We start from the raw sequence: 27,123 nt of genomic DNA, 5'->3' as shown, positions 1-27,123 counted from the left end.
ATCAGAAGACTAATTGAAGTTTTCACGCCCAAATGGGCGCTTAGATAAATTTAAAGCAGCGATAAACCAGCACCACTACAGCGTGTTGCTTGGGCTACTTGTGAGTCATTTTGCTGCGCGCTGCACATATCATACGGGAATCACCTTCGTCATACTTCATGCGTGCTAGACGCACCATTTCCGGGGTGAACATTTTGGAAGTCTAAAAATATTCATGATTGATACTTGTAAAGCGAAATGGTTCCGGTAAATAAGCAGATTGTCCCTTCAGAGGTAGGTAGAAAACACTGGACACATAGTTATTGAAGGTTTTATTTTATTTTAGTTTGCTTTCATGTCTGTCACGACACTGTCGTGCGGTGGCACTTCTGTCTGACTGAGCTGCTGTCGGTATTTTTTTTTATGTTTAACTTTTTTTGGTTCGATGACACATAGAAAAGAACAAACGCACTATCATGCAAATAGCCGTACAATTGCCTTACAAAATTTCAAGCTTTTGTATTGGTTTATAACTGTACATAAACATGGTCATGGATGAGCCCACCCACACGGCTTCAAAACCAACTTTGAACTTGGTGCTTCAAAGACAAAACCAACTTGGCTTATTTAGTGATGCGTGTACTGTAACTGGGTGTCAATATGCTCTATTATTTATTAAGTATTATAAGGTTTATCGCGATTCAGAACCGCAGTGCATTGTGGGAAGGAATATGGGGCAGTTTCTATGCAGTTCCTACGACTCGGGCACGCAATACCTTACCTTTGGGTTCAACAGCGCCCTCTCTTGATATTTTGCTATTCGCGATAAACCTTATGGGATGCTCATGAGTGAGTCTCATCTTTATCCATGTTATACAATCCAAGACTGCAGCAGTGCAGAGACAACAATCAACATGACAAAAAGTTACTTTGGAGTTTGGGTCCTTAATTAATATTCATAAATACCTCCGAGTCTGACAGTATCGCTATTCCTATGGATCGATCCGGCCTATCAATCAAACTGTGCGCGTTCACCCATTTGACCAATCACAGCAATGATTGTGGTCGGACAAACCCGGTCATGCGTGCGCGTATGTTTGGCACGCGCGACAGAATCGTGCAGAATGTCATTGGGAGTGTTCGTACACGTGTCTTGCTCACGTGCGCGGTGGGCGGAGCTTAGTGGAAAGCCGGAATGGTCCATTGGTGGCGAGCACGTCACGTGGGTGTGTATAAACCTTTGTTTATGACCGGTAAAAAGTGTTGAAACATGGGCGTGACAGGCCTGCTTGCACCTTTGCTTATAAGGTCGAGCGCTACGGCCGGGACAGTTGTGTGCCACATCACGCGATACGCGCAACGCCCACAGCATTCCCTTGTAAGGAGTTGTTTACCCGAGTGTCACCACTATCCCCAATATTATATAAAAGAACTAATGAGTGATGACCCCGAGTAATAAACTAAATAAAACACACAAAGAAATGACTACATGAGACCATGTTAAATTTAGATAATATATTTACAACAAAAATTATTTACAATTATGTACAACATTGGGTAAATCGGTGTAATCATTAGTTAAACCCACAGTCAATTAAATCACTTATTATCGATTGGCCAAAGCAATCTTCTATCAATTAATGAATAAAAATCACAGATACTTGTACTTCAAAGTTACGGTAGCTCGTCTCTATAGTCTTTAGTCTCCCTGTACGTTCACGTACGATGAATGGCGATTGGCACGCAGTCTAGTATGACATCATACAGGTGACGTTAAGTTTAGTCTCCACTTCAGGAGTTCACAGCGGCCCTCGTCTTTCAGTTCATCTCAAGTAGGGAGTCTCATGGACGGGCGGCCGAGAGACTTACCATTTCATAGCTGGAGGGGTGTTGTGTTGAGAATTTTTTTTTGAAAAAATGACAAAAACTTACCAGATCCCGGAGCGAAACAGTCAAAAATTTTCCAGGTTGAGAATTTGGACCTGTGTTGCATATCGTATGTTTTTTGACTTCCCGATATGTTCAACGCTTAATGTTTTGGTCACCAAGCGCTGAACTGCATGGACCTGCCGAGCCGCGGCCAAGTTGGACTAAACCATTCTGTTAAAGGGGTGTTACAAGGCAGTGCGACTGAGCGTGCGCGCTATACATAATATGAGCGAACGGCGGCAGGGCTGTATGCTTCGTTTTTGAAAGGGCAAGGGCACCAAGGCATTTTCTCTTTGGCAAAGGGCACCCTATGAGGAAATTGTAAATTTCTACTGGAGCATTTCAAGGGCACCAAGGCAATGACAAGGGGCAACGGAGGCAATCGCCTCCGTTGCCTCCGTGAAGTATCAGGCCTGCGGCGGGCATTGTAAACGGACAGCGCACACATACTGTCACACTGCCTTGTACATGTAACACCCCTTTTGACAAAATAAGGCTATGCATATTTAAATTCTATTCTTATATAATAAGTTTTATACAAAACTAATAGTAAGGCCAAATAAAAGAAAATACCAGTTGATCGTCCGGATTTTCGAAAAAAAGGAGGATGAGGGCCTTTTTGTTTTTTATTTTAACAAGCCACCAATTCTTCAGCTTGAATCCACCACAAACTTAACTTCATGAGGACCCGGGTTTAACAGGGTCAGATTATTCCATTAGTATTTTAAAAAGATTTGCTGGGTGGTAGGCATTTATGAAACAGACAGTTAGATGGGTTCAAGAGCATCCAGCTACATCCCCTGGGCCAGTCCTTTTGATAGGATGGATTCAACAATTTTTTTTATTATTTTAATTTTTTTTATTGAATAGTAACAAAACCAGATGCGACCCCCAAAAAGGATGCAGGCGGGGATGCTCAACTGGCATTTTTATTTGCCCTAAAATATTATTAAAACTAGTAAAAGACAAAAATGTAAGGTGTTTATTAAATTTACAGACACAGGGTTTTTCCGTCCACATTTCGATAGCTGGGAGGAAAGTGAAAAAGTGGCTGTTGGATACAGAAATGTGAAAACAAATCTAACATTGTAACTGGGGCACTACTGATAACTGATGTGTACTCCTTCAACAAATATTTTGACATCTTCTTTCATACAAGTTCTTGTCAATTTACCAAAGTTGTCAACAAGAATTGTTTTTGGGGCCATCAGTTTCTTTTCAACTTTAAAAAACCCGGGCCTTTTCATGCCTGTATCACTATCGCCGATGGGACAACTGTGCTGAGAAAAACAACACTTTTTAAGGCATGAAATATGCGTAGGTGTCCTGTGCCTCAGGTTTATCAGTACGGCTTTATACACTTCATTGTTATTGTTTGCAAACTACATGTACACAATGTATGCATCGAAGTAACTTTTTAACCTGCCCACCCCAATTTTTTATCAGTCACCCCTTTAATCTTCCCAATTGATGGGATTGGTAAGTTTGAAAGTTCAATGAAAACAAGCTGAAGACAATAAGACATTGCTTTTGGTGGTATGAGACATCCAGGCATAATAGTCCCGAGTCACTGTGAAGGATAAAGAAGGACAGGTGAAACGTGATGACGCTGTATGAGTAGTCGCTTGGGTCTGATGTAGTATTGACATAGAGGGGCAAGTGATAAGACATAACAATTACATGCTGGCTGTAATTCTCTACACAGAAAAAAAAAACACCCTGAAACAAACCAATTGCTTTGAAAGTTGCTTTTAATATCTCTTTCTAAAGGGTAAGCCTACAGCAGAGCACAGAGTTACAAAATTATAAGTTTATTATGTGACTACATGTATGTGCAGGTGAATAACAATTTGCAGGACTTATCTTTGAACACGTAAGGGCATTTGACCAAATTTACTTGAATGCAAAACAAGTAAGCTGAACTGAGTTTTTCTTTCAGTTTCATTATTATTATAAGAAAATAAGATAGGCATACAGACATGCATTTAAAACAAGATAAAACTGTTATTGTGATTAACTGATTTAAAAAGATAAGCTGTTTTTTATTTTTTTTTATTTTTTATGCAAGTCGCCAGACACACAAGGCCTGAAGGCCACTTCAAGGTGTGGGCTACAATTATTTTATTCGAGAGGCCATTGCCACCTACTCCTAGGGCTAAAACAGGGTTACCCCCTTTACAGTCCGTATGGATGTAGGCTTGGGTATCATCAATCCGAAGCCTGGCTGGTAGAGCAGAAAGCACTACCTCCCCAGTTTTACGTAGCAAGTGTCACGACCGGGACTCGAACCCAAACTCTGCTGATCAAACACCAGAGCTTGAATCCGGTGCTTTTAACCGCTTGGCCATGACACATGTTATTTTGATACAAGGAAATGTAGGTTTGTAGCCATGAGAATGAAAAAATCTGTTTATGTTTCGCCACAGGTTCTTACAACTGACTACATTTATGTCAGTTGTGTGGTGTCAAATAAAACAAGTAGTTGGTTAATTTTAAGCGCACAATTTTTGCATGCTCAAATTTAGCTTATTTGATTTCTACGAATACAATCCAATTAAAAAACATGTTTTCTTTATCGTATATACGTTGTACAGTGACTACAGTTATTCATTAAACAAACAAGGTTATTTGTTAGGTTCTTCTTTGGTACATCTGGCCGACCGCAATTTCGAGGCAAATTTGTGTGGATCATTGTATTCTACATTTAAAACATCTTTCCAACCATGCATTTTATAAAAAACAGTTACAAACGCTTTTTAAGGACCAACTCGTCCAACATGCTTTTAAATAGCCTTTACCTTGGGTTGGGTCCCTCCTATTTCAGGGTTACCTGACTGAGCCCTGTGTCTAATGATGACTTTTCATTCTCTACTTCAGGACCACAGTTCTGCTGACAGCCAACTGGTACTCTGTATAGTGCGTGATATCACAAATCCCCAGTGGAACCGATGTAAGATTACCATCAATCTACAGGAACATGTATCTGTCCAGGAGCTGTGTGAAGAGATAGCACGGCAGGCCAACTATGAACCTGACACATTTAATCTGGTCTGGCAGAAGGGTGGAAATGATGGCCAGGAGGTAATGTCCGTTGATTTCAGGTTTTTTAATTATCGATATAACGAAAGTTCAATATCGAGTATACTCGATATATCAAGTGCAAGGATGAAGCCTGAAAACAGTGCTTGGTATACAGAAGACGGACAGTTTAATAGGATAGCATGATAACGGTTTTACTTTACTGTTTCTTTGTCTGAACAATATTAAACAATGCGCCGTCCCTCCCGCATGTTTTTGGAAGACAAGAAATGCCAAAGACAATTGCAATTGCCTTTTCTTTCTTAATTTCTCGACCTCTTCACTCGCTTAACCCTCACCCTTTCTTAAATCCTTAAAAAAAAAAAAATCCTCAAAATATTTTTTTGTGGTAAATAATTTCATCCTACTGGGTACTTCCATCTTGGCGATCTAATTTCAATATTTTCTGAATTTTGTCTTTATTTGGCAGATTATAATGAACAAGCTCAGCCTCCTTACACTCAGGGATGCTGGTCTTTTACCTGGTAACAAGAGGAACTTCTTTCAGATCCAAGACAAGGATGGAATCCAACCGATACCTATTAATGTAAGTATTGCACGTATGATAACAAGTGAGATTGTTCCAAGTCAACCCACAGGCTTTGAAACAACTCACGGGACCCACAGCAATGGTAGACTTTTGGACAGTCCTTTTTCACAGTTCTCACTAGTAGTGCGCGTGCTCAGACCTGAGTGCGCAATACTGAGCATGTGCATGCACGCTCAGAGCTGCAAAAAAATACTGTTACGTCTGCTGCTGCCATCGTTTCAAAAGTCTCCCATTGCTGTGGTTGCACTATGCTATGGCTGTGGGTCCCTTTGCAAAATTAAAAACGCACTGTGCTTTTGCTTAGGGTCCCTTGCAAAATTAAAAACGCAATTTTACATTTTCCCCATAGAAGTGCCCCTTACCGGAGGGAAATTGCTGTGCCCCTTCAAGATCAAAGTTCAAGGCCTGAACTCACCATTGTTAAATATGACTTACTCGGAATTGAAGAGATTCTTCATCAAACATGAAAGTGTGAATCATGATTTCATTTTTGATAAGTGACCCTCCTAACTTTGTCTGATTCCAACACCAATGATTGACACTGATAGTCTTTGTATACTGTTTCCAGGCTGGTGCTACTGGGATCACAGTAACCGATGGTGATGATAACATAGCCGCTATGGCAGCCGCAGCAGCATGTAATGAAGACAGTGACAACCAGCCGCTGATCAAAGCACCTACTGTAGATACATGCGCATCGTTTACTGACTATAATTATAGTTACGCATCATCGGTCACATCCAAGTCAGAGTCAGGTAATCTTACATCTGGTACATTCTTATTTAAGTTATATTGGTGGCTACGGAGTAAATAAATGTACTCCAAATGTCACTCCTTCGTTCTCTTCTCTTCAAGACAAATATTGTACAGAATCACATAAAATTTGCTAGAGTACAGGAGCTAGCCTCTCATAGTACAGCCCTTTTCTGAATTAGCAGCTATGGCTAAAGCTTCGGCTGGATTGTTGCTTCATGTGTTTAAGTATATGATGTCCTTAGCAACACTCTTCGCAACAGTCTTTATAGCAGTAGTAGTAGCTGCCAATTCTGATATGGCCTCAGTGATCGGGTTACTGTTTCCTAGGCCGTTTGTGAATCATAGCTTCAGCTTGAGCTCAGATTTGAAATCCGAGGTTGACAGAGTTGAAGATCAAGCGGAAGCTGCGGTTGCGAAAAGAGCCGTTGAGCTGTGTAAGAACTAAACTTTGCAAACCATGGACAAATGCTGGCTTCACAAACAGGTTACATGCCAAAATGTCACAGTTAACCATGTTAAGTTTGTAACCAAGTCCTAGGCTTGATTTCACAATGAGCTAACATTGATCTTAAAAAGAGTTGTCAGTTATATTATAGTGATTTGTATTGTGACACCCCACTTTGCTTTGCAAATTAGATTGATACATGGGGTGTACATGGCTTAAAATCAGGAATGAACAAAAGATGCTAGTTATTGGCAGCCGCACTTTCAAATCGCCTATGAATATTCATGTTGTTACACTTTGTAATGTGCAGGTTATGTTGGACTGATCAACCAAGCCATGACATGTTACCTCAACAGTCTCTTGCAGACTCTCTATATGACACCAGAATTCAGAAATGCCTTATACAGGTCAGTTATCTCCTTATTTAGTTAAAGACACTGGACAGTATTGGTAATTGTCTAAGACCAGTCTTCTCACTTGGTGTATCTCAACATAAGCACAGAATAACAAACCTATGAAAAAATTTGAACTCAATTGGTCGTCAAAGTTGCAAGATAATAATGGAAGAAAAATACCCTTGTCACACAAATTTGTGTGCTTTCAGATGCTTGATTTTTGGACCTCAAAATCAAATTTTGAGGTCTCGAAATCAAATTAAAATATTTGAGCGAAAAATTACTTCAGAGGGAGCCGTTTCTCCCAATGTCTTATACCTGTATACAGCTCTCCATTGCTTGTTACCAAGTAAGTTTTTATGCTAACAATGATTTTGATTAATTACCAATAGTGTTCAGTGCCTTTACACATGTTATATCAGAATTTAGAATTGGTTATGATACCTTGTCAAATCTTTCTAACCATTGAGCAACTATATTCTGACCTTTGAGCTTTGCCCTCACACCGTGCAATGTTTATCTCCTGTTTCTTAAGATGGTGCTTTGATGACTCCATTGAAGATGCAACTAAGAGCATCCCGTATCAACTTCAAAGATTGTTTGTTCAACTTCAGACGAGTACCAAACGATCCATTGAGACTTATGATGTCACAAGGAGCTTCGGGTGGGATAGTAATGAAGGTATGTTATGCTGCAGATTATGATTAAGATCGTGTTTATATTTTTTCCTGTGAAATTGAAATTATATATTTTAAAGTGAAATTTGGGGACACTCAATTATTAGATGTTTGATTTAAATTGGGATTAAGAATACTATTCTGTGCTGTCCTTTCGTCGAGGTGTAATAAGCTCTGTTAACTTAATCCTTTCCCAAGTTCTGTGAAAAAAAAACTCCACAGGCATATCACTCTGGTGGGGTTAGAACCAATTACCTTTGCCATGCTATAGAACAGATGTCTGTATACTCGAACACATGGGTGTAAGGGCAAAAACCAGATAAGACACTAAATTATTAACGGGCATTTGTTTTGGCCTTTAGTCATATTAGTTATTGGGAAAGCTCATTACTCCACTGGTTCATGTATGACATCTGCACCTCAGAAGGTTGAATACTAACCGCTAGCTAGTGTTACTCTGTTTTATCTATAGAGTTGAAAGCTTTTTGTGAAAATATAGACATTGGGAAAACGAGAAAATTTTAAGAAGAGAAACAGTGCTTATAAAATTTGTAAAACCTCTTTCTCAAAATGGAGTATACCAATTTTTATGTACAGTATGTTGAATGTTTTTCACGAAGGGAACAATTAATGAACATGATAATGATTTGATATTTTTGATTGTTTGTGCAGCATGGCATCAGCATGACGTACAGGAGCTTTGTCGTGTGATGTTTGATGCCCTGGAAACAAAGTTCAAGAATACGGAGAATGAAGACCTGATCAATCGACTCTACCAGGGTCAAATGAAGGATTATGTCAAATGTCTGGAGGTAATACATGAATGTTAGTTTGTTTGTTTGTTTGTTTGTTAAGGTTATCTTCCTGTTTAGGGAACTCGGCAAACTCCACCAAGAGGATATGAACACCAAGCTGACAACAGCCAATCTATCATATATTGGGGGGCTTAGAGCTATTACATTGTATTATTAAGTAAAAAACCACAAGGGAATCTGACTTGGTAAATTTTAATTTTTTTTGTGGGCTGAACAAAGAAAAATGTACTGGAGTCTGCGACCCCCAGCTCTCCTGTTTTTAAAAGGGAATGTTTGGTTATGTGTTATTATGGTTTGGTTACTGATTGATAATGAAAATCTTTCTCTTTTATAGTGTGGAAATGAGAGTGCAAGGAAGGATAGCTTCTTAGATATCCCCTTGGTGATTAGACCGTTTGGATCTACAAAAACAAATAGTAGTGTGGTAAGTTGCTTTGATTTTCTTTCTTATTTTATCTAAGTTAAGTTTCCTCCATTCAAGATTACAAAGTGTATACAAAATCTGCAAAATCTTCAACCATGTGTGTCAGCCTCAAAAATATGATTGAATCCAATTTTATTTCTTAAATTTTGCATGGCAAGAGAAATAGGCATTTTGTACTGTATTAATACTGTAAAGCTTTTGTCCTGCTGGTAAAGTGTGATGTAAAGCCACTGTAAGCCAACTTTAAACAAACTGCCTCCAGTTTTTCAATTTTGTTCATCAGAACATGGAAAGATTGGGTTGTTCAGGGAATTTTCTGTAGAATCGGGGAGAGTTGACAGCTCAATACTTTCTCTAAGCAGTTCTAATCACAGAGTTTGCAACTTCACAAAATGCTAGTAAATTAAAGGCAGTGGACAGTATTGGTAATTACCTCAAATTAATTATAAGCACAAAATCTTACTTGGTAAACAGTAATGGGGAGAGGTTGTAAAACATTGTGAGAAACGGCTCCCTCTGAAGTGAGGTAGTTTTTGAGAAAGAAGTAATTTTCAACCGAATTTGATTTTGAGACCTCAGATTTAGAATTTGAGGTCTCGAAATCAAGCATCTGAAAGCGCACAACTGTGTGGCAAGGGTGTTTTTTTTCTCATTATCTCCCAACTTTGACGACCAATTGAGCTCAAATTTTCACAGGTTTTTTATTTTATGCATATGTTGAGATACAGCAAATGAGAAGACTGGTCTTTGACAACTACCAATAGTGTCCAGTGTCTTTAAACTTTAAAATTAACATCAAATGAACATTGCTTATTTCTAAGAATGTCTGTTATTTTAAGTGTTATATTATTTGCATTTTATTCCTTTGGTTTGTTAGCAAGAAGCTCTACAAGCCTTCATCTCACCAGAGACACTCAACGATACCAATCAGTATTTCTGTGAGCGTTGTGACAAGAAGTGCGATGCTCACAAGGGGCTCAAGTTCCAATCCTTCCCCTATGTCTTAACCTTACAACTCAAGAGATTTGACTTTGACTACTCAACGTACACCAGACTCAAGCTCAATGACAAGTAAGTGAAGAGTAGATTATTATTATTATTTGTTCAGCAGAAACATTCCCGAATGTTGTAAATGTGTAAGAATTTAGAGATAACTAGACTTCTTCAAAACTTGTATTCTTAAAATTTATCTGATTTTCTTTTTTGAAGTCGGGCCAATGTTCCGATTGGAATAAGTAGAAACAGCTAATTAAGTCGCAAGTTCGGTTTAACCTTTTAGGAAAGTAAGACAAGTAGTAGCTGATGACAATTGTATTTTAAAAAATGTAAATTTTTGTCGACAGAGTGAGCTTTCCTGAAATTTTGAACATGAACAAACTCCTGGAAGATGAAGAGGAAGAAGGAGATGAGGTATGCTTGTCAAGTTTAGGGAATAGGGTATTGGTTAGTAAAAAAAACACCATCTTTTCAAAGAATAAAATTGGTGTGAAATATTTTTCAGTGTTGAGTTTGCCAGGGTACTGAAATGATTTTTATTTCCCTTTTTAAAGTTTGAATGTTAACATTCATCATTTTGTGGGAAAATGATTCTTAACAAATAACCTTTAACTTTGAGAATCTTTCAAACCATGTCAACCTCTTCTTTGACCACCGCACTAAAAAGGAAGACAATATTATTGGCGATTGTCAAAAACTAGCTTGACCCAACAAACATACACGAAATAATAACCCTGTGAAAGTTTAAACTCAATCAAGAAAATAGTGAAAAACCAAATGTTTCAAAGTTTTGGTTTTGTACTCACAAGATCAAAACTCAAAAACTTTTCTAATTCAGACGAATGTTGCATCGGATACACAGAGTGATGAACACAATCTGGAGAACCTCAACAACCTGACAAACGCTCGACGGCGGAGTGAAAGTCCGGATGATACGATAGATGAAGGGATCGACGTGGAGCAAGCAGCATCGGTATCAACGCCGGAAGAGACGCAGACCAACGGTCCGTATCTGTACGAGTTATTCTCCATCATGGTGCACTCTGGCACGGCTAATGGAGGACATTACTATGCATATATTAAGTAAGTCAACTTGTTAACATTTGGGGTAGGGTAAATGCAGGGTTAAGAAGGATTTGAAAACTTTGCATGGTGGGAGTATAATTAGGTGAGGTTTGCGAGGGTGCCATGTGTAATTTTCTTTTGAATATACATGTAGTGTATTTTGAATATACCGGTAGTTGACAGCTCCAAGTTTCTATCAGTATGCTCTGATTGTCTTAAGGAGAGTTCTGGACTCTTTTGCTAGATGCTGATTAATGCTAGATGGTGCATAAAAAGTACTGCCCGGGAGATTAAACTTGGAGGGTTCATCTTGTTACAGGTTTTATTAACTGAAATAATCTTGTCTTTATCCTGTTATTAATATTAAATCTCTGCAATACCCGCTGCTAAAATATAGGACTTGAGCTGCCGCTAGCTACCGAGCAATCTCTGTGGTCTAGTTGGTAAGACACTGCTCCAGAATTGCAAGGGTCGTGGGTTCGTAGTAATATGCCTAGTGATTTTTCCACAGAACTTTGGAAATTACTTAGTACACAGTGCTTTACACATTGGAAAGTACTGAGTAATAACACACATCGGTGTAAGGGTATAAATTAAAATTGACAAATCTAAAGTCGCTTCACCGCTGTATTTGATTGACTCCTTCTAAGGTCTTTCACTGACGGTAGATGGTACTGCTTCAATGACACGAGTGTAACACATGCAACGAAAGAAGACATTAGGCGTACATATGGTATTGAAGCTCTACCAGGGAGATGTGCACCTACTAGCACTCTGCCCAATGCGTACATGTTGATGTACAGACAGATAGAAACAACAAAGAATGCAGGCAAGTACATGAGGTGTCATAATAATGCTTTCAAAACTGTTGTTTTGTTTAGTTTGTTCGTTTTGTTTTTGTTTTGTTATGGGTGGGGGGGGGGGGTGAGTATGAGACATACCATTTGTAGTGGCAACATAACAGGGTGGTGCAAGTAGAAGCAAACTGTGCCACAAACAAGGCAAAGTATGTACATGGTAAGTGTACTAGTTTTTTTTTTCTAGACGTGTGTTTCACAACACTTGGTACCCCAGGGAGCTGAAAGAGAAATTGACCCAGTGTCCAGTGCACTAACATAAAGTGCATTGAAATGGTTATTATAAGTTATGATACAAACGTGAGTGGAATACGAACAAATAAAGCGCTTCTCGGCCCATATCCAACGAGGCCGAAGGCAGAGTTGGATATGGGATGCAGACGCGCTATATTTTTTCGTATTTCACGAGCGCGCATGTGATAACGAATTAATCTTCCAGTCTCACTTGAAATGCGCAAAATTTGAAATTTCAGAGCGTTTTTTTCACGCGCACAAAGTTTAGAATGTAATTTTTGTACTGTCCGTATACGGAGCGTGACAAAATGACATTTCACAATACACACTGTGTAATAAAAACAGAGGAAGTAGGATATAAAACAGAGGTCGTAGCGTATATGTTTTTATCCCCCTAGTAGTTCAAGCTTCTGATTGGTGGATTAGCGCGTACTGGAAGATAATGCTATATAAAAAAAACTACTTGTTATTATTTAGTAGTAGCAGGGGGTTCAGCCAGTAATCAGCCGGTGGGTCGGGTTAAATGCTTTAATTTTTTTGATATTTTTTTTTGCCTCTTTGGCTTTACATTTTTGGAATCGCTGACATAAAGTTCAGTGGAATTACAGAATGATGAGGCTAGAAAATGGAAGTTGAAACCATGGTCTTGTGATCGTGTCTCCCCTGCAGGTTTTACCACTGTTGAAGAATTCCCCTCGCACATCAAGGAGCTAATGGTGAGACTACAGAATGAAGAAGAGGAAGAGAGAAGGCAGAGGGAGATTGATAGAAACACCTGCAAGGTGAGCCGAAAAAAGGGGCCCATAAAAGCCACAGTAATAATAATAATAATAGTGGCTTCTTATATTGCATTCAATTTTGTCAATCAGTGACACTCAAGGTGCTTCAACATTCACCATTTTCCTGCATGGTATTGTGGAGTATGAGACCAATTCCTCTACATAGCACAAGGTGATGTGGCGCAAAATATTGTGACCATTAATTTCGAACACTGGCATCAAGTAGTAAAATCAGTAACCCTATTTGATTACTCTAGACAAAGACAAGTGACTCGGGAAATCAATTCCATTGGCTCCATGACCACAAAGCGTGCCCATAGTACATTGTAGCTTTGAATGGATCTCTTATTGTTTCTCTGTATAGATCAAACTGTTTGGTGTGCACCCAATGACAGGGAAGCCTGTTGAAGCTAGGCTGGAAGTCCACAAAGACAAGACACTCAGCGAAGCAACGGAAATAGCCCACAAGGTCTGTATAACCTACCTGGTGTTAGATTAGACCAAATCCAGGCCAGGAGTTCATATTGTTTTCTTGATGACTCCACCAGCTGTGGCCTCTTTCCATTTGACTTTGTGCATCAGAGCAGGAGCTAGTGAATCATTTTTTATTGTGGTCGCCCAAGAAGATGTTGAAAAATAACAATAATCACAACACATTGAGTCAGGATTTATTTTGCAATATTTACATTTCAAATCTTAGTTACAGAAATGTCAGTTACTAATGTTCAACCCTCCCCTGGCTAGCTCAGATGTAAATTAGACTTGCTTAGAGAACACTTCACTGTATTCTGCATACAGGGCTAATGACTCTTATGTAAAATGTAGCAGTCAGATGTCGCAAATGAATGATGTTATTTTGTCTTGTGATTTCTGTGTATATACCAGCGTTGGACAAGCACACATCATTTCATATGAATGATGTTGTTTTGTCTTGCAATTTCTATGTAGTTACGAGCATTTGACAAACACAAACACAAACTGTTGCATTTGAATAAATGATCTAGTTTTATCTTGTGATATCTCTGTATTTACTAGAGTTTGACAAGCACACACCATTGCAAATAAGTGATGTTGTTTTTCTTGTGATATCTGTGTAGTTACTAGCGTTAGACAAGCACACACCATTGCAAATGAGTGATGTTTTTTTTTCTTGTGATGTCTGTGTAGTTACTAGCGTTTGACAAGCACACACCATTGCAAATGAGTGATGTTTTTCTTTTCTTGTGATGTCTGTATAGTTACTAGCTTTTGACAAGCACACACCATTGCAAATGAGTGATGTTTTTTCTTTTCTTGTGATGTCTGTGTAGTTACTAGCTTTTGACAAGCACACACCATTGCAAATGAGTGATGTTGTTTTTTTCTTGTGATGTCTGTGTAGTTGCTAGCTTTTGACAAGCACACACCATTGCAAATGAGTGATGTTTTTTCTTTTCTTGTGATGTCTGTGTAGTTACTAGCTTTTGACAAGCACACACCATTGCAAATGAGTGATGTTGTTTTTTTCTTGTGATGTCTGTGTAGTTGCTAGCTTTTGACAAGCACACACCATTGCAAATGAGTGATGTTGTTTTTTTCTTGTGATGTCTGTGTAGTTACTAGCTTTTGACAAGCACACACCATTGCAAATGAGTGATGTAGTTTTTTTCTTGTGATGTCTGTGTAGTTGCTAGCTTTTGACAAGCACACACCATTGCAAATGAGTGATGTTGTTTTTTTCTTGTGATGTCTGTGTAGTTGCTAGCTTTTGACAAGCACACACCATTGCAAATGAGTGATGTTGTTTTTTTCTTGTGATGTCTGTGTAGTTACTAGCTTTTGACAAGCACACACCATTGCAAATGAGTGATGTTGTTTTTTTCTTGTGATGTCTGTGTAGTTGCTAGCTTTTGACAAGCACACACCATTGCAAATGAGTGATGTTGTTTTTTTCTTGTGATGTCTGTGTAGTTACTAGCTTTTGACAAGCACACACCATTGCAAATGAGTGATGTTGTTTTTTTCTTGTGATGTCTGTGTAGTTGCTAGCTTTTGACAAGCACACACCATTGCAAATGAGTGATGTTGTTTTTTTCTTGTGATGTCTGTGTAGTTGCTAGCTTTTGACAAGCACACACCGCTGGTTCAGTGCCGTCTGGTGAAGTATGATGAGTTCCATGAGTCTCTGGAAAGATCATTTGAAGGAGATGAAAGCACTCTGATGGGGACGTTACTGTCTGGTGTCAAGACGTCTTATATCTTTGATCTGCTCCTTGAGACGAGGAAAGCAGATCAGGAGTTTGCAGTCTACAAGGCTGGAGGTAAGTCTAAGATTCTCGTTAATCTAAGATTCTCATATTGTTAGGATTCTCTCATCAGATCCAAATGAGACTTATCCCTAAATTTCTCAGGTTCAAAAAGATGATGTGTTTAAAGGCGCTGGGCACTGTTGGTAATTACTCTAAATAATTGTTAGCATAAAAACTTTCTTGGTAGCAAGCAATGGAGAACACACAACTTCTGGGACGAGCGAAGTTTTTTCTTCCATTATTCTCTTGCAACTTTGATGACCAATTGAGTTAAAATTTTCACAGTTTAATTTTTTATGCGTATGTTGAGATACACTAAGTGAGAAGACTGGTCTTTGACAATTACCAGTTGTCCAGTGCCTTTAAGGTGTTCAACATATTTTTGTTTTTATATATTACAGTCGGCTTTTGATCCTAGCTGAGTCCTGATACAATTGTTTTCGTTTTTCCTTTAGGAGTGACAAACAAATTGTTTGTTGTTGATCTGGAAACAGAAAGCATTTCCAATCCAATCAGTATGAGGTCATATCTGACAACAACGGTCCACGATTTCAAAGTCCAGATTGCACAGGTGAGATATGAAAAACAGGCCCAAACACATGTTTTTAAACACATGTTTTTCAAACTAAAATGCTCATGGTGGCAGGTTTGGTTTTACTTTTTAGAAATTTTAATATGTCCCATGTGAACGTACGTTTAATGTGTTACTTATTCGTGCGAGATTTGAATGATTTTTTTTAAGAATGGAGTGTTGTAAGACAAATGTTGATTGTTTTAAATAGTGCTATTATTAAAACTATGACTCCCTTAGACTATTCCTGTTTTTGTTCGCTTCGCCTCGGGGGAAAATAAAGTGGCCTGTGATTCAATTTGTGAGTCGTAATTTTAACCATATCACTCAAAGCAGTTGTTATATTTATACTATTGGATTTTTCAGGCATGATAATCATGGTAAATTGATGTATTGACGGGTTGAATTTATGTTACTCTTTGCAGACGACGGGTCTTTGTTTAGAAACGATGCGGGTCGTTTTGGAACCGTTGGTAAAGCCCCTAGTGAAGCCACTGGTTAATGGACAGAAAACCCTGAAGAATGAAGGATTTTTAAAGAGCAATAAGGTGGGTGTCAACTGACGTTTTGTAAGCTTAATTTTGGCTGAACAAATGTTATAGTTTAAATATAACTCTTTCAATTTTGTTGTTTTTGTATGTTGCTTAATTCCTTGTAAATGCTTTTCAGCTAGGTTTTGTTTGTTTCACCGAGATTCTGCTGTTATAGACTGCTTGTTGACATAATCAAATTGTTTTCGTAATGTGAACTTTTAATTGTATGCCCTGTGCTTTTGTATTACCATGACTCAATACATTACACCATTAACTTTGACTCTGGATGATTAAATAACGGCATTAATTTGTTCTTCCTTTAGGTTTTTGTTGAGAGCAGCAACACTGAAGACAGTCAGGTACCCTTTCCTGAATCCAAACTGTATCAACTGCTTGATAGATATGCAAACACAATAAGGTTACAGGTTACCCTACCACTCTTCGATCAAGGTAGGTTAATGACTGGGCATATTGTTTAATGAAGTTGACTCTTTACTAATTACTTAGAATTTACAAAGCACACTGGAGGTTGCTGTCTTTGTTTTGTTCCCTTATTGGATTTAGTAGTCATCAATATACATTTCCATCTTACAAATAAGTAGCTAGACTATTTTCCATGACATGGATAGTGCCAAGGGTTAATTGGCAGCTGTGGCTGATGCTAAGGGTGTTACTAAAGCCCAGTTCATACTTCCTGCGAATGCGATTCAAATTTTGACTTCACAAATTCGCAACAAATAATTCGCATCAGTCGACTTGGGCTCAACTCTTGCGAAACATTCGCTACAAATAACAGCCATGTGACGTAAAAACTCACTTGGCATTCGCATTCGCAGGAAGTATGACCCAGGCTTAGGAGTAGCCTATGGTTGAAGGCAAGTCAACAATTTTGCACTCCAGCACAAGGTTCTAGCAGTCCAGTATTTCAGGCATGCCTATGGTAATGTTCCTTTGCATCTAGACTTCTGAGACACTTCAAAAGTAACCTGGTCTTCTCTTTGTGTATCTGAATGATGTAGATGAGTTTAAGCCACCAAAGAGCAGCAGTACATCGCCTTGTCCGTCATCAACATCCTCAAACACAGAAGACAAATACAACGATCTACAGCTGGAGACGGAGATTGCCTTGAGTAAAGCACCCACCCCAAGCCCCACTGGTAGCTCCTCAACGCTCAGTGACGACCACCCTCTGGACAAAAATGGTCTCAACCTCCTTGGCAGTGAGACGGACAGTGGCGTTGTGTCTCTCAACGATGCCAGGATCACTGACGACCTGGCTGGTGACAGCGACGGTAATCTCGCCGACCTCCGCGGCAGCCCGGACGGCGCCGATGATGGAGAACCAGATATGCTAATGAGGTCGGAGGTCGGTGAGGACGTAGACATTCCAGGTGGCGAAGTGCAATCAGGGGATGCAGGGATCACAACAGACAGTGCGTGTTGGTGTCAGAGTGGCTGCGGGGACTGTAGCAAGCTACAGAGAGTGAACTCCGAGCAGAGCTCCACTGGAGCCGTATCGTCCCCCGTTTCATCGCATTCTTCCCTCAGCTCTCCTGTGACGGGTTTAGTGGACCACCAATCCAGCAGTATACCCATTGAGCCAGACCCCAGTGCTGGGGGTGAGACTAAAGGGACTTTGGCGTCATATGATGACCCCAATGAAGACTCTGAAGATGAGATTTATGAAAATACAAGGCATGCCAAAATGTTGAATGGATACTTCAAAGCTGAACCTGTGCAGATTATTGATAACGCAAGATGTAAGTAGAAGGCTGCTTCTTAATATCAAGTTTTTTGTATCAATATTTAGACCATTCAATAAATCTTTGCCTGTATTGGCCAATGAGCCAAATTACATAGAGTTTTGAAAGGGTTGCGAACTAAAACGGTGGGCCATTTTGTGGAGTCAAAAGATTTACTCCACAAATTGGCTTGGGGTGTTAGTTCATGACGTAAAAGGAAAACCATGCAATTTCATAACAAACGGTTTCAAACGCTTTTCATAGACCAACTTGCCTGATCCAAAGCAATGTGTCCCTAAAGCACATTAAGCTTACCAGACTAAGGTTACCAGTCAAAACACCATATCACATGTATAATCTGTGACTGGTATTCTGCTCATTCTTGCTAAGCAGCATATTTTGTTTTTAAGCAGCTCTCTAAAATTGGGCAACTACTTGCTAAAATTCTGATACAATATGTCAACAAGCAGATGCAAGTAAAAATAGCTGCATTGTGCATTCCCTTGCGTGTCACACTGTTTGAGCTTGATGGTTAATGAGCAGGGATGGTCATTTGCCTTTGGTCCAATTTCATAAAGCTGTAAAAGCAGAAAATACTGCTTGATAAAGTTCTTTGCTAAGCAATAATTTAGCGGGACACCAGTCACAACAATGTAAACCTAATGTAATTTGACGCTAACCCGTTTCAGTAAGCGATATTTGTATGTGCTTAGCAAGTTTTAGTGTTTTCAGGCTGTATGAAATGGGGTCCAGGCCTTTTACACAATTATACATGTAAGTTCATAAGGACCTATGAAATTGTATACTTGCTGTTGAGCGTGTAATTAATGAAAGTTGACCGGTGTTTTACGATTAAAGTATTAGCAGTGCATGTGGATAAGAGAATGACCCTAGCAGTCTTCAAGAAGTCACTGGAGACCTACGTTGGCAGGGAATCACAACACTTCAAGGTATTGTAGTACTTTTTTATAATATCATCACCGTTTTAACAAAGTGGCAAGTCTGCACCACAGCCGAAATTCAGTGCTTGTAGAATACTGCATGGGTTAAAACTATTTTTCTAACTGCTTTCTCTTTTTAATTTTACTAAAAAAATAAAGCTGACTTTTTCATACAGAACTTAAGTCAATATGTTTGTTTAGTCTTGCAACTATTTTGACATTTTATCAGTTTCTAAACACATTCGCCAGTTTGTGAAAATGAACAACAAAATTTGTACGAATTTATTTTACAAAACTTTGTGATTATGACACAATTATCGATTTGGCAACCAATGAGGATATTGTTAGGAAATACATCCCTGCTCTCTACAGATGTAAAAGTGCGCAAGCAATGGAAAGCCCAAACCATATTTGTGACCCGCTATGTGAAAATGAGTCAGATGTTGACAATTTCAAGAATTGAGTTGTATGCATGGCTGGAAAGAACACACCGGCAGCAGTAATTTGGTATATGTCTAAGCTTTGGGGAGTGTTGCATTGATGAGTTACTCCCGTTTGAAATTAGCCAATACATCATTTTTTCTAAAAAACGAATTACAAGTAAAGTGATGTTTTAAACTACCATTGCGCGCGAAAGGATACAAATTAGACATAAGTACGATCACGAAATTGTTGTATTAAAAGCTTTATAGCCTAAAGTTAGTGTTCTCAAGGTTAACCATGCAAATAAAGATCTTAAAAAGTAAAAAAAAAAAAATAATAGTTTTTTTTTTTCTTTTTCTTTTTCACATTAAACTTAATAATGCATTGGGCGACATCTGACTCATTTTCACGTAGCGGGTCACATTTGTGCAAAAGAAAAGTACTTTTTCGTTTATTGGTTTCCCTTTTTGTATTCCTATTTGTACTTAAACAAAGGTTCTAATTATCTTATGGACAGGTTTATAGGGTGTATGCTAATAGTCAAGAGTTTGAGAGCATCCGACTCACAGAGACTCTGCAGTCATACAGTGAAGACAGCAAAGTCATCATTAAACTCGGCCGAGCACTCAAGAAGGGGGAGTACAGAGTAAAGATCTATCAACTAACAGCAAATAGTCCAGAGGTATGTGAAGGATTATTCACAAATAATCATGACAATTTATAAAGCATTCATCCATGAAACATGCTCCTTACAGTTTGAAAACCTCAGAAAAAAATACAGTTTAAAGCCATTGGACACTTTCGGTAAACAGTATTGTCCAATCACAACTTATGTATAAAATAACAAACCTGTGAAAATATAGGCTCAATTGGTCATCGGAGTATGGAGAAAATAACGGGAAATCCCACCCTGTTTCCACACGTTTCGCAGTGTCATGACATGTGTTTAAAATTAATCCGTAATTCTCGATATCGAAAATTGATATTGTTTTAATGTTTTCTAAAAAAGTAAAGCATTTCATGGAATAATATTTCAAGAGAAGTCTTTCACCATTACCGTCTGTAAGCCCTGTAAGTTATTTGTAAATCTGTGTACTTTTGATTTTTTTTCTGTTCCGAAGGTGTCCAATGGCTTTAAAAATGTTAAAACAACCCTGTGTCAAATGTAGGCTCTGCCCCTATTCATGATCGTGGTCAATATGTAGCTGCTTTTCGTGTCATAACTTAGTGGTCTAGCGCATCAAGCGCAAGCAAGTGTGGTTTGAATCCTAGTCGTGACACTTGTGGTCCTGCAAGACACTTAAGTATGTTGAAAATGGATACCTGTGATAGTGGATATTGTTGGTGTGAACGACCTTGCTGTTTTTAAACGAATTTTCAAGACCCTGAGTACCCCTCGTTTGCTCCCATGGTGCTACCGCAAAACTCACCTGATTATACTCCCACCATGCAAAGTTTCAGATCATCTTCCTCACTGAATCCGTTTGTTTCCCCCAGCCTTGCAAGTACCTCTTTGACTGTGTCTTTGCGAAAGGGATGTCAGTTATACAATCCAAGACGGAGCTCGTCCCAGAGCTGAGAGAGAAATGTGGCCTGGAGATTCCCCTGAAGAGGTTGAGACTACGAAAGAAGGCTTGGAAGAACCCTGGAGCCATCTACATTGACAGCCAGCTGTATGAAGATGACATCCCGATATTCACCAACTGGGAAGTCTTTGTGGAGATCTTGGAACGTAAGTGGTTTTTATGGGTACTCTTGGGGCTTGAATTTTGGGAGAAAATCCACAATTCCGAAGGACTTCTTTACTGAAATGGAATTTTATTTACAAGACGAGAATCAAAACATAGAATTAGGCTTGTGATTCGTCAAGATTTTTTTTTCTGATTTCAAGATTATTCATTAAACATCCTTGGCCTCCAGATCTTTTTTAAACACATGAAACTGCCATTACACATAAAAGAATGTCAGCCCTTGTATGTGACTTAACCTTTGTATTTGTATATTAATTTAAAAGGATGTTCAGTGTAGAGAGAGTTTGTAAACCTTGAAAATCTAAAATCTTGTAAAGTAAGTAAGCTTTGCCACATCAAGAGAAACCTATCATGTTCAGGATTTTTCTTATGCATACAATCTCACCCCTATACTGAAGAACATTTTGAAAGTGTATCTAATAAACTGACATTTTATATCGTTTTAATTTGAGGGTATAGATGTGCTTAAAAATACTAAATTTGATCGAAGAGCCCAACTTTCAAGCAAACTGTTGCTGGTCTTGACTAATTACACTAACTTTGTTTTTTTTTCAGGTGATGAACCTTTGGTTGATCCGACCCATCTGGTTTTGTTTGTCAGAAGGTGGCGCCCTTCAGAGTTCAAATTAGATCCATTTGAAGAGGTCCTACTGTCTGACTGCACTGTTGCAGAACTCAAGAAGAGGGTACGTCAGAATCATTAGTTTTTATAGAGATTTTTGTTTTCTTGTCATTTTAGCATCAGCGGGAACTTGAAAAAATAAAATAAAAGTAATTATGAGAGATCGCTCTACTTTTACAACATCTTTCTACCCATGTGCATTTTATAACAAATGGTTACAAACGCTTTTCAAAGACCAACTCGACCGATCCAAGGCAATGTGTTCCTTTAACTGATTTGGGCTTTTGACCCAAATCATCCATCAGCCACCTACACGTACTCCTAGTGCCACACTCCGTCATCCGTAAGGATGCTGACTTGGGTATCATCAATCTATAGGAACCTGGCTGGAACCTGGCTTGTTATACTGAAGTGAATTGATAACAGATCGTTTTCAATCATTCACAGATCATTCTGCAAATACTTATTATTAACTTTTGTATATACATACATTCTGCAGTTATCAGCATTGAGTGACATCAGTCCTGAGAACATAGACTTTGCTAAGGGGAAGGGGACGTTTCCATGTGAGGTGTCCTTACTAGAGATGCAGTCAGACCTGGAATGGAATCCTCAAGTAACTTCTCTTAATTCTTGGCCGTTGTACATCAGTGATGATGGAGCTGTCATCTACTATTGGTAAGATCACAAACCATGCTGCAATTTGTTTCTTTTTGTATTTGTCTGTGTGTGTAATGCACATCATTATTCCCACATACAACCAGGGCCCAATTTTATAGGGCTGCTTAACGGTAAGCAAATTTGCGTGCTTACTGTAGCAGAAAAGTTTGCTTAGGTTAGCAGAAAAATTGGGCGGCCATGTTGCCTGTTTACCGTGGATTTGCATTGTGACGTCATTTATTTCCGTGCGGTAAGCACCAGAAGGTTAGCATGCCTTTTCATGTGCTTACGGTTAGCAGCGCTATGAAATAGAAATTGCACAGTAAGCACAAAATCGACTGCTAAACAGCGCTATGAAATTAGGCCCTGGACATCTCGATTCAGGTAAAGCCCTGTTCCATGTTTTATCACAAAATTGTTGTGGAAATCAGGGAAATAGGACCTGGCTGCTCTACTTGGATGCAAACCACAAAAATAAATGAAGATAAATAAACAAGTTGAAGCAGGGTATTTGCAGTTTGAGCACCAAATACTTGTCAACTTTTTTTCCCTCGATACACTGTGAATTTGTTCTCTCCTGCTTAAACTGTTGATTTTGGCCTTGGCCCAAACTCACTGAGGTGCCCAACGACAAATGTTGAGCTGATTGTTTGATTTTTCGTTTCATAACCATAATTATACTAAAATGCATGTAAAACCTTTCGGTAGTTACTGTATAAAAAAGGAATGACGTAATGATGCAAATCCATAGTGATATGCCAGCTGGCAGCCTAATTTTCTTGATATAGTTAGAAAATTCTAAATAAATATTTGTTTATTATTATGGTTATTGATTGGTTTATTTCACAAATGAAAGCTTCACAGCCTTAAGGAGGCTGAATTGAGTTTTATTTTTACAACATTAAGAAAAGTTAAAAATTTAAATATTTTTTAGTATAAAATGTACAACAATGGGACAACATTTAAAATTGTTTTAAAATCCAAAATACGTGGATACAGCAACATTTAACAACAAAGGCAACCAACTCAGACATGGACAACAGTGACAGCAACAGACATGGACAACAATGACATCAACTCAACAAAAGAAACAAAGACAGCAACTCAACCATGGACAACAATGACAACAACCCAGACATGGACAACAATGACAACAACAAATACAAAAATTGTTTACCAGTTAGCAGTTCTATGAAATGGCCCCCTTGTTTAAGTTATTTTCATACAGTTATTACCTGCAGTAGTGACCAAACAGAAAAAAGAACCGTGTGAAATTATGTCATTTTTTATCTTCTTCTTTTTTCTGCTTCCTTCAGTGACCGATCAGAACCCATCAAAGAGCTGACCGAGGAAGAAAAACAAGAAATCCAAAAGAAGGAGAATTCACGTTTAGCCAAGACCACCACGAAACCAAATTACCCATCGCCTCGCAAAGAACGTGCCCTCAAGATCTACACAGATAGTACATCGTCATCGTCGACATGAAAAGGCCAAATTGCATAATTGTCAAGGCAAGAATATATTTCACTACCCATAGACTCGTTTATAGTATACACCTATCAGCGTTACAGAGAGTAGAAGGTCAACATGGTTTAAAAATTGCTGAAAGTTATGTTGCTTTGCCTAGAGTGTGCCCGTAGGTTGAACACAGAGTCACAGCCAGTACAGGGCCAATGTGAAAAGCAAACTAGTATACATGTAATACTCCAAGGCATGAGGAACTCTGATCAGTCATCGCTACTTGGTGAGTTTGACCTCAAGATCCAGACAGACTGCAGGATCAAAGTGGAGATCAATATATTACAGCATTGGCAAGGCAAGCCAAGGCGTAGAACTACACACTTTATACCCTGGTGATATACATGTACATACAGGGACAGTGCAAGGTCAACTCGACTAAGGAAATTTTAACAAGTTCAGCAGAAGCTTGGTATAGCATGCTCAACAAAGCCAAGCATCAACGTTGTTGGTCTTACATTATAGTAAAAAATGAAGAACTGCTATGTACTGCAGCATTTTAAAACTCGAAAGAGGCTCAATGCTTGATGCCCTGTAACTTTTGAAGAGTGTTTGAAGAACCATCATGGAAAAACATGTTTGTTGCCCGAACCTTCTTTATAATCACTGCTTAGGATACCATTGACTCTACAATGACTACTTAAACCCTTGTGTCTTCTGCGCGTAAGATTCAACATGTTCAAGGACTACACTGCAAACCTCAATAATCAGGATAGATGAGAAACGGTAATAATGATATGCATTTATTATGCGTTTTTTTTAAACATTGTATACAATGGCTTACACTATTACTACCCCTGTTCCTCCCTGAAACCATCTGTATTCCTTTGGAGCATGCAGCTCGTGGCCAAATGGGCGCAAAGGTTGGTAATTATTCGCATCAACAATCACTTCCCTCACAGGTACCCAGTTACTATTGGGTGTTAAGAAGCAATTATAGTTAAGGATCTTGCCCGAGAGCACGGGTGTCTCAAGTAAGATTTGACCCACACTTAGATGACTCGGCCATCACAACTTGAGTTTGATGCTCTAGACCAAATATGTGCAGACATTTTGTTTTGTGACCCCAACCACCATGGATAAAGCTGGAAAGTCAAAAAGTCAGCAGCTCAAGGTTCTGTGCAAACAGACATGGTAAACTGTTGTCTTTTTAAAAATCTTTTTTAGTGTCTTCCTCAACGATTTTCTATGATTTTGAATGACATAGTGATTGATTGACATAGTGATGTAAAACAAACTTTAAAATACTGACAACTAATTCGAAAGTGACTACTGAAATTCTATCAAAAAAATCAAGTTGATGAAACTTATTTTAAATCCAATCATGCAGTTTCTGTATCACTTACACTCGCCAATAGACTGTCTGTCGATTTCAGATTTCAGTTGCAATGTTTATGGTTAGTGTTCTTTATCGTTGCATCATGCTGTCTTGCCAGAGAAGTTGTAAGTTGTTGAGGAAGACACTTTAATCCGATAAAAAAAGAAAAAGATTTTCCCTTTTCTTTCGTTAGAAAATTTTACGCTGCCAATGTCACAGGAATGGCAACGCATCATGCGGTACTAAAACTTATGGATTGGTCTTTAAAGCCTAACCAAGCGCGCAACTCACAGACAATTATAAATGTTTGTTGGTTATGAAATACTTAAAAACAATGAAACATGTTTTACTTCTTCTTTTTCTGGGATGGAAGTTTTGTAATTATAGTTGTACAGTAACATTTGTACCGAAAGAAACCTGTGCATGTAGCTCTAGCACTTCATCTCTCAGATCAACCCAATTGAAATCATACCTTCTCGACCATGGTGACCATTAGAGATGTGTATACAACGCCAAAACCAAGCGCGCAACTCACAGACAATTATAAATGTTTGTTGGTTATTAAATACTTAAAAACAATGAAACATGTTTTACTTCTTCTTTTTCTGGGATGGAAGTTTTGTAATTATAGTTGTACAGTAACATTTGTACCGAAAGAAACCTGTGCATGTAGCTCTAGCACTTCATCTCTCAGATCAACCCAATTGAAATCATACCTTCTCGACCATGGTGACCATTAGAGATGTGTATACAACGCCAAAACCAGGCAATTCTCGGAAATGTTCAAGTTTCATTAAAAGTCAGTGTGAAGACAATCAAAACATCAGCATTAATATGAGAATTACTTACCTTATTTGCTCATCATCATTTGTTTTATTTTTTTCTGTAAATTATTACTTTGGTTGAAGTTTATTGTTGTGTTTTTGAGATTTCTTAGAGATCCAGTAATGAACCAAAAGGGAAACTTACTTGGTCCATATAAGTAAACTATGGGTACAATGTACCGTAACAAGTTTGAACCTCTCACCTCCGGATTTTATGTGCCATAGTTACACCAACTTTCCCTTGTGGTTTTTGACTTTATGTTTATGACTTTAAAATGTACTGCCCCGTCTCAAGTTATATCATAACCCATGCATGGTCTCAGGCCATACCGCACTTTATGTTTATATGACTTTTATGTTGACATTAACTGGTTGTGAATGAAAATAGACCGTATTGAATATGACGTCACGCGGCTCAAATGTCTGACCTACAAGATGGCGTCTGTGCGTGTGCGTGCGTGTGTGCGTGCATGTGCCATAGAAATCAAACAGGGAATGTTGCATGCTGTGGCTTCAATGATTTACGCGTTTGGACGCGCATACGGTTTGCCCTACAAGATGGCGACTTTTCATAGCAAAAAGGAGTTACTCAATACGGTCTATTGTGGAAACTTAACAATCATGGTGCTGGTTTACGCATTTCCCTGTGTATTGGTAATAGTGTTGAGGTCGAGACATGATATAGTCAAGACCTGATAGTCGGAGACCGAGACCAAGACCTGGGCCAATTATCATACAGCTGCTTTATAATCAGAAAATATTGCTTAACGGTTTGGATAGTAACCATATTCTGGTAAGCAGTATTTTGTTTGTGCTTTGCTACTTTTTTGTGCTTCAGCAGCTCTACCCTGATTGTCAAGGGGGAGATGGGACCGGTCTTAGAGACACTGGACACTATTGGTTATTTTCATAACAAACCTGTGGAAATTTGAGCTCAATTGGTCGTTGAAGTT

The 27,123-nt window shown here is 38.6% G+C and overlaps 1 protein-coding gene across 2 annotated transcripts; it reads left to right on the top strand.

The window, feature by feature from the left end:
* Positions 1 to 159: 159 nt before the first annotated feature.
* LOC117291315 (ubiquitin carboxyl-terminal hydrolase 47-like) lies at positions 160 to 27,123 on the top strand. Of its 2 annotated transcripts, none has more exons than XM_033772955.1 (25): positions 160 to 273; positions 4,786 to 4,989; positions 5,417 to 5,533; positions 6,105 to 6,291; positions 7,048 to 7,144; positions 7,668 to 7,813; positions 8,482 to 8,621; positions 8,959 to 9,048; positions 9,926 to 10,119; positions 10,392 to 10,458; positions 10,907 to 11,127; positions 11,760 to 11,938; positions 12,870 to 12,982; positions 13,344 to 13,448; positions 15,072 to 15,279; positions 15,723 to 15,838; positions 16,264 to 16,386; positions 16,695 to 16,821; positions 17,391 to 18,131; positions 18,972 to 19,063; positions 19,995 to 20,159; positions 20,975 to 21,209; positions 21,784 to 21,914; positions 22,350 to 22,528; positions 23,827 to 27,123. In XM_033772955.1, the coding sequence occupies exons 1-25, from the start codon at positions 238 to 240 to the stop codon at positions 23,993 to 23,995; spliced, it is 4,182 nt and encodes a 1,393-aa protein (XP_033628846.1). In that variant the 5' UTR covers positions 160 to 237; the 3' UTR covers positions 23,996 to 27,123. The 2 variants fall into 2 exon arrangements, with proteins under 2 accessions (XP_033628846.1, XP_033628845.1); XM_033772954.1 differs by having other exon boundaries at positions 10,883 to 11,127.

This window comes from Asterias rubens, chromosome 6 (assembly GCF_902459465.1).
Source record: "Asterias rubens chromosome 6, eAstRub1.3, whole genome shotgun sequence".
Classification (NCBI taxonomy): domain Eukaryota; kingdom Metazoa; phylum Echinodermata; class Asteroidea; order Forcipulatida; family Asteriidae; genus Asterias; species Asterias rubens.
This window is presented reverse-complemented; position numbering and strand designations above follow the sequence as displayed.